Raw genomic sequence first — 8,770 nt, forward strand, 5'->3', positions numbered from 1 at the left:
TATATATATATATATATATATATATATATATATATATATATATATATATATATATATATATATATATATATATATATATATATATATATATATATATATATATATATATATATATATATATATATATATATATATATATATATATATATATTATATATATATATATATATATATATATATATATATATATATATATATATATATATATATATATATATATATATATATATATATATATATATATATATATATATTATATATATATATATATACTATATATATATATATATATATATATATATATATATATATATATATATATATATATATATATATATATATATATATATATATATATATATATATATATATATATATATATATATATATATATATATATATATATATATATATATATATATATATATATATATATATATATATATATATATATATATATATATATATATATATATATATACGTATATATATATATATAAGGAGTTCAGTTCAGTTCAAGGAAACTTTGTTGAAGTAGGAGCATTATTGGCTAACAACATTGCCAAAGCAAGTGAGGTAGATATTATACAAAAAGTGAAATAAACAATAAAAATTAACAGTAAAAATTACACATACAGAAATGTCAAAACAATAAAGACATTACAAATGTCATATAGGTATGTGTTGTAACAATGTACAAATGGTTAAAGAAAGAAAATTAAATGAGCATAACTAAATATGGGTTGTGTTTACATAATACTTTACATTTTACACAATGGTGTTTGTTCACTGGTTGCCTTTTTCTCGTGGCAACAGGTCACAAATCTTGCTGCTGTGATGGCACACTGTGGGATTTCACCCAGTAGATATGAGAGTTTATCAGTTTATCTCTTTCTCCTCCTTCCCCTCTAGAGAGATACCAGTTAAACATCTCTCTCCTCCTTCCCCTCTAGAGAGATACCAGTTAAACATCTCTCTGTTCCTTCCCCTCTAGATAGATACCAGTTAAACATCTCTCTGTTCCTTCCCCTCTAGATAGATACCAGTTAAACATCTCTCTCCTCCTTCCCCTCTAGAGAGATACCAGTTAAACATCTCTCTGTTCCTTCCCCTCTAGATAGATACCAGTTAAACATCTCTCTCCTCCTTCCCCTCTAGAGAGATACCAGTTAAACATCTCTCTGTTCCTTCCCCTCTAGATAGATACCAGTTAAACATCTCTCTGTTCCTTCCCCTCTAGAGAGATACCAGTTAAACATCTCTCTGTTCCTTCCCCTCTAGATAGATACCAGTTAAACATCTCTCTCCTCCTTCCCCTCTTGGAGAGATACCAGTTAAACATCTCTCTCCTCCTTCCCCTCTAGATAGATACCAGTTAAACATCTCTCTCCTCCTTCTCCTCTAGATAGATACCAGTTAAACATCTCTCTCCTCCTTCCCCTTTAGATAGATACCAGTTAAACATCTCTCCTCTTTCCCCTCTAGATAGATACCAGTTAAACATCTCTCTCCTCCTTTCCCTCTAGATAGATACCAGTTAAACATCTCTCCTCCTTCCCCTCTAGATAGATACCAGTTAAACATCTCTCTGTTCCTTCCCCTCTAGATAGATACCAGTTAAACATCTCTCTCCTCCTTCCCCTCTAGAGAGATACCAGTTAAACATCTCTCTCCTCCTTCCCCTCTAGATAGATACCAGTTAAACATCTCTCTGTTCCTTCCCCTCTAGATAGATCCCAGTTAAACATCTCTCTGTTCCTTCCCCTCTAGATAGATACCAGTTAAACATCTCTCTCCTCCTTCCCATCTAGATAGATACCAGTTAAACATCTCTCTCCTCCTTCCCATCTAGATAGATACCAGTTAAACATCTCTCTCCTCCTTTCCCTCTAGATAGATACCAGTTAAACATCTCTCCTCCTTCCCCTCTAGATAGATACCAGTTAAACATCTCTCTCCTCCTTCCCCTCTAGATAGATACCAGTTAAACATCTCTCTGTTCCTTCCCCTCTAGATAGATACCAGTTAAACATCTCTCTCCTCCTTCCCATCTAGATAGATACCAGTTAAACATCTCTCTCCTCCTTCCCCTCTAGATAGATACCAGTTAAACATCTCTCTGTTCCTTCCCCTCTAGATAGATACCAGTTAAACATCTCTCTCCTCCTTCCCTCTAGATAGATACCAGTTAAACATCTCTCCTCCTTCCCCCAGATAGATACCAGTTAAACATCTCTCTGTTCCTTCCCCTCTAGATAGATACCAGTTAAACATCTCTCTCCTCCTTCCCATCTAGATAGATACTAAAGTTAAACATCTCTCTCATCCTTCCCCTCTAGATAGATACCAGTTAAACACATCTTCTGTCCCTTCCCTCTAGATAGATACCAGTTAAACATCTCTCTCCTCCTTCCCCTTTAGATAGATACCAGTTAAACATCTCTGTTCCTTCCCCTCTAGATAGATACCAGTTAAACATCTCTCCTCCTTCCCCTCTACATAGATACCAGTTAAACATCTCTCTCCTCCTTCCCCTCTAGATAGATACCAGTTAAACATCTCTCCTCCTTCCCCTCTAGATAGATACCAGTTAAACATCTCTCCTCCTTCCCAATACCATAAACATCTCTCCTCCTTCCCCTCAGATAAACATAAACATCTCCTCCTCCTTCCCCTCTAGATAGATACCAGTTAAACATCTCTCTCCTCCTTCCCCTCTAGATAGATACCAGTTAAACATCTCTCTCCTCCTTCCCCTCTAGATAGATACCAGTTAAACATCTCTCTCCTCCTTCCCCTCTAGATAGATACCAGTTAAACATCTCTCTCATCCTTCCCCTCTAGATAGATACCAGTTAAACATCTCTGTCTCCTTCCCCCTCTAGATAGATGCAGTTAAACATCTCTCCTCCTTCCCCTCTAGATAGATACCAGTTAAACATCTCTCTGTCCCTTCCCCTCTAGATAGATACCAGTTAAACATCTCTCTCCTCTTTCCCCTCTACATAGATACCAGTTAAACATCTCCTCCTCCTTCCTCTAGATAGATACCAGTTAAACATCTCTCCTCCTTCCCCTCTAGATAGATACCAGTTAAACATCTCTCCTCCTTCCCCTCTAGATAGATACCAGTTAAACATCTCTCCTCCTTCCCCTCTAGATAGATACCAGTTAAACATCTCTGTTCCTTCCCCTCTAGATAGATACCAGTTAAACATATCTCTCCTCTTTCCCCTCTAGATAGATACCAGTTAAACATCTCTAATCCTTCCCCTCTAGATAGATACCAGTTGAACATCTCTCGCCTCCTTCCCCTCTAGATAGATACCAGTTAAACATCTTGATTCCTTTTAGATAGATACCAGTTAAACATCTCTGTTCCTTCCTCTAGATAGATACCAGTTAAACATCCTCCCTCCTTCCCCTCTAGATAGATACCAGTTAAAATATCTCTAATCCTTCACCTTCGATTAAAGAAAATTAGTCTAGAAAAGCTAGATTTGAAGATCATTAAGACAGTTGATTATTTAAATGGGTGTGTTACTGCTGGGTTGGAAGAAAACTGCATGTCCCTCTCCAATACCAGAGTTGGAGGCCATGTTTTTTAAAATAGGGAACTGCTGCCCCCTAGTGGATATATATAGAATCTGCTGCCCCCTAGTGGATATATATAGAATCTGCTGCCCCCTAGTGGATATATATAGAATCTGTTGCCCCCTAGTGGATATATATGAATCTGCTGCCCCCTATGGATATATATAGAATCTGTGGATATAAATATAATATGCTGCCCTAGTGGATATATATAGAATCTGCTGCCCCTAGTGGATATAAATATATAATCTGCTGCCTCCTAGTGGATATATATAGAATCTGCTGCCCCTTAGTGGATATATATAGAATCTGCCCCCTAGTGGATATATAGAATCTGCTGCCCCCTAGTGGATATATATAGAATCTGCTGCCCCCTAGTGGATATAAATATAATCTGCTGCCCTAGTGGATATAGAATCTGCTGCCCCCTAGTGGATATATATATATAATCTGCTGCCTCCTAGTGGATATATAGAATCTGCTGCCCCCTAGTGGATATATATATAATCTGCTGCCTCCTAGTGGATATATATATAGAATCTGCTGCTCCCCTAGTGGATATATAATAATCTGCTGCCCCCTAGTGGATATAAATATAATCTGCTGCCCCTAGTGGATATATAGAATCTGCTGCCCCTAATGGATATATAGAATCTGCTGTTCTCTAGTGGATATATATAGAATCTGCTGTCCTCTAGTGGATATATATATAATCTGCTGCCCCCTAGTGGATGATATATATAATCTGCTGCCCCTAGTGGATATATAGAATCTGCTTTCCTCCTAGTGGATATATATAGAATCTGTTGCCCCTAGTGGATATATATATCATCTGCTGCCCCCTAGTGGATATATATCATCTGCTGTCTCCTAGTGGATATAAATATAATCTGCTGCCCCTAGTGGATATATATATAATCTGCTGCCCCCTATGGATATATATAGAATTCATGCCCAGTGGACATATATAATCTGCTGCCCTTGTGACAGGCAGAGAACTTGCCCCTTAGTGGATAAATAGAATCTAAGGTCTCCCAGTGATATTTAGAATTCAAGGCCCCCTAGTGGATATATATAAGAATCTGCTGCCCCTAGTGGATATATATAGAATCTGCTGCCCTCTAGTGATATATATATAATCTGTTGCCCTCTAGTGGATATATATATAATTCATAGCACCCTTATCAGTGGATATATATATAATCTGCCCTAGTGGATCTATAAGATGCTGCCCTAATGATATATATGAGATCTGCTGCCCCTAGTGGATATATGGAATCTGCCTTTAATGGATGTGCCATGAGATCTGCCCTCTGGTATGGATATATAATCTGCTGCCCTCTAGTGGATATATATATAATCTGCTGTCTCCTAGTGGATATATTTAGAATCTGCTGCCCTCTAGTGGATATATATAGAATATGCTGCTCCCTAGTGGATATATATAGAATATGCTGCTCTAGTGTATGTATATATATATATATATATATATACACTATATATATATACACTATATATATACTAGGGGGCAGCATATTCTATATATATCCACTAGGGGGCAGCAGATTCTATATATATCCACTAGGGGGCAGCAGATTCTATATATATCCACTAGGGGGCAGCAGATTATATATATATCCACTAGGGGGCAGCAGATTCTATATATATATATATACACTAGGACGGACACTGTATATATATATTCTTTGAAATGTAATTAAGAGAATTCAGAGATTATAGTACAATAAATGAATAAATTAATATAATTTTAACATTTGACACATGTATTGTAGTATACATTTAATTCACAGTTTAATTTGTATGGAAAACAGAATAAAAATACATTCGACAAAGCATTTTGGTACTTGGACACTTGTTCTTTCAATCCGAGTTTAAACCATGTTGAATGAAGTTCTCAGTCTGTGGACCTACTTCTGTCTACTGACCCATCGATACACTTGTAGGCTACAACAGTCCATTTACTGTTAGTCTGTGTGCTGCTCTGTCTGTCTGTCCATCCCTCCTCAGATCAGTGTCTGTCTGTCTGTCTGTCTGTCTGTCTGTCTGTCTGTCTGTCTGTCTGTCTGTCTGTCTGTCCGTCCGTCCGTCCGTCCGTCCGTCCGTCCGTCCGTCCTCAGATCAGTGTGTGTCTGCGTCTGTGCAGGGCCAGGTCCCTCCTCCGATCAGTGTGTGTCTGCGTCTGTGCAGGGCCAGGTCCCTCCTCCTCAGATCAGTGTGTGTCTGCGTCTGTGCAGGGCCAGGTCCCTCCTCCTCAGGTCAGTGTGTGTCTGCGTCTGTGCAGGGCCAGGTCCCTCCTCCTCAGGTCAGTGTGTGTCTGCGTCTGTGCAGGGCCAGGTCCCTCCTCCTCAGGTCAGTGTGTGTCTGTGCAGGGCCAGGTCCCTCCTCCTCAGATCAGTGTGTGTCTGCGTCTGTGCAGGGCCAGGTGATCTGAGCGGGAAAAGGAGCGTTGGCAGTCGCCACACCTGAAGGGCTTCACCCCCGTGTGTTTCCTGTAATGGCGGGTCAGCTCGTCAGAACGGGCAAAATGCCACGTGCACCCGTCCCACGTGCACTTATACGGCTTCTCACCTGGGACAGAGAAGATAGATTATGATTTTTACTGTGTGTGTGTGTGCGTGTGCGTGTGTGTGTGGGTAAGCGTGCGTGCGTGACCTACCTGTGTGTGTGCGTCTGTGGGCCTTGAGGTGGGAACTCTTGGTGTACTCCTTGTTACAGCCGTAAAACTCACACCTGTGGACACACCTACGGACACGCCCCCTGACCTCTGACCTGGTCACATGACCTACCCGCATGCTCTGGATACCACCGGCTAACATGGAGCTGCAACACAATCAATCAATCAATCAATCAATCAATCAATCAATCAATCAATCAATCAATCAATCAATCAATCAATCAATCAATCATTTAATCATTCTATCAATCAGTCATTACAACACGTTGTATCCCATTTTATCCTACTATTTATCAATGAACTGTGTTGCTGTCTCCTATTGGACGTTTCTGTAGTGAGTCCTGACCCACTCTGTCTCCTATTGGACGTTTCTGTAGTGAGTCCTGACCCACTCTGTCTCCTATTGGACGTTTCTGTAGTGAGTCCTGACCCACTCTGTCTCCTATTGGACGTTTCTGTAGTGAGTCCTGACCCACTCTGTCTCCTATTGACCATCTCTGTAGTGAGTCCTGACCCACTCTGTCTCCTATTGACCATCTCTGTAGTGAGTCCTGACCCACTCTGTCTCCTATTGGACGTTTCTGTAGTGAGTCCTGACCCACTCTGTCTCCTATTGGACGTTTCTGTAGTGAGTCCTGACCCACTCTGTCTCCTATTGGACGTTTCTGTAGTGAGTCCTGACCCACTCTGTCTCCTATTGGACGTTTCTGTAGTGAGTCCTGGCCCACTCTGTCTCCTATTGGACGTTTCTGTAGTGAGTCCTGACCCACTCTGTCTCCTATTGGACGTTTCTGTAGTGAGTCCTGACCCTCTGGTTACAACCTTTCCCCACATCTCTGTAGTGAGTCTAGATGAAACCTGTCCCATCTCCAGTAGTCAGTCTGACCCTCTGGTTACAACCTGTCCAATCTCTGTACTCCTCATGACCCACTCTGGTTATAACCTGTCCCATCTCTGTAGTCAGTCCTGAATCCATTCTGTTAATAACCTGTCCCATCTCTGTACTCACTCATGACCCTCTGGTAACAACCTGTCCCATCTCTGTAGTCAGTCCTGACCCACTCTGGTTACAACCTGTCCCATCTCTGTATTCAGTCCGACCCATTCTGTTAATAACTCTGTCCCATCTCTGTAGTCAGTCCTGACCCACTCTGGTTACAACCTGTCCCATCTCTGTAGTCAGTCCTGACCCACTCTGGTTACAACTGTCCATCTCTGTACTCACTCCTGACCCACTCTGGTAACAACCTGTCCCATCTCTGTAGTCAGTCCTGACCCACTCTGGGACCTGGCTTTGTCCCATCTCTGTATTCAGTCTGACCCATTCTGTTAATAACCTGTCCCATCTCTGTAGTCAGTCGGCCCACTCTGGTGACAACCTGTCCATCTCTGTAGTCAGTCCTGCCCCCTCTGGTTACAAGCTGTCCCATCTCTGTAGTGAGTCTGACCTCTGGTAACAACCTGTCCATCTCTGTAGTGAGTCCTGACCCTCTGGTTACAACCTGTCCCATCTCTGTAGTCAGTCCTGACCCACTCTGGTTACAACCTGTCCCATCTCTGTAGTCAGTCCTGACCCACTCTGGTAACAACCTGTCCCATCTCTGTACTCACTCCTGACCCACTCTGGTTATAACCTGTCCCATCTCTGTAGTGAGTCCTGACCCACTCTGGTTACAACCTGTCCCATCTCTGTAGTCAGTCCTGACCCACTCTGGTTACAACCTGTCCCATCTCTGTAGTCAGTCCTGACCCACTCTGGTAACAACCTGTCCCATCTCTGTAGTCAGTCCTGACCCACTCTGGTAACAACATGTCCCATCTCTGTAGTCAGTCCTGACCCACTCTGGTTATAACCTGTCCCATCTCTGTAGTGAGTCCTGAAACACTCTGGTTACAACCCGTCCCATCTCTGTACTCACTCATGACCCACTCTGGTAACAACCTGTTCCATCTCTGTAGTCAGTCCTGACCCACTCTGGTTATAACCTGTCCCATCTCTGTAGTCAGTCCTGACCCACTCTGGTTACAACCTGTCCCATCTCTGTACTCACTCATGACCCACTCTGGTTACAGCCCGTCCCATCTCTGTAGTCAGTCCTGACCCACTCTGGTTACAGCCTGTCCCATCTCTGTAGTCAGTCCTGACCCACTCTTGTTACAACCTGTCCCATCTCTGTAGTCAGTCCTGACCCACTCTGGTAACAACCTGTCCCATCTCTGTAGTCACTCCTGACCCACTCTGGTAACAACCTGTCCCATCTCTGTAGTCAGTCCTGACCCACTCTGGTTACAACCTGTCCCATCTCTGTAGTCAGTCCTGACCCTCTCTGGTAACAACCTGTCCCATCTCTGTAGTCAGTCCTGACCCACTCTGGTAACAACCTGTCCCATCTCTGTAGTCAGTCCTGACCCACTCTGGTAACAACCTGTCCCATCTCTGTAGTCAGTCCTGACCCACTCTGGTTACAACCTGTCCCATCT

General features: G+C 41.8%; 1 protein-coding gene across 1 annotated transcript; it reads right to left on the reverse strand.

Annotated features, from left to right (window-relative positions):
* Positions 1-5,334: 5,334 nt before the first annotated feature.
* LOC135566238 (Krueppel-like factor 12) lies at positions 5,335-8,376 on the reverse strand. The gene is made up of 3 exons (XM_065014028.1): positions 8,209-8,376; positions 6,272-6,435; positions 5,335-6,183 (listed from the first exon to the last, which is right to left on the reverse strand). The coding sequence occupies exons 1-3, from the start codon at positions 8,238-8,240 to the stop codon at positions 6,002-6,004; spliced, it is 378 nt and encodes a 125-aa protein (XP_064870100.1). The 5' UTR covers positions 8,241-8,376; the 3' UTR covers positions 5,335-6,001.
* Between the last annotated feature and the right edge of the window lie 394 nt (positions 8,377-8,770).

This window comes from Oncorhynchus nerka, unplaced genomic scaffold (genome assembly GCF_034236695.1).
Source record: "Oncorhynchus nerka isolate Pitt River unplaced genomic scaffold, Oner_Uvic_2.0 unplaced_scaffold_6535, whole genome shotgun sequence".
NCBI classification, from domain to species: domain Eukaryota; kingdom Metazoa; phylum Chordata; class Actinopteri; order Salmoniformes; family Salmonidae; genus Oncorhynchus; species Oncorhynchus nerka.

What these genes read in the sequence shown, in the direction of transcription:
- LOC135566238 (XM_065014028.1), bottom strand. Translation starts at nt 8,240, where the DNA reads ATGGAACAGGTTGTTACCAGAGTGGGTCATGA. An exon ending in GTTACCAGAGTGGGTCATGA is followed by an intron (nt 6,436 to 8,208) that starts GTGAGTACAGAG and finishes ATTGTGTTGCAG; the next exon opens with CTCCATGTTAGCCGGTGGTA. An exon ending in CCACAGACGCACACACACAG is followed by an intron (nt 6,184 to 6,271) that starts GTAGGTCACGCA and finishes TCTCTGTCCCAG; the next exon opens with GTGAGAAGCCGTATAAGTGC.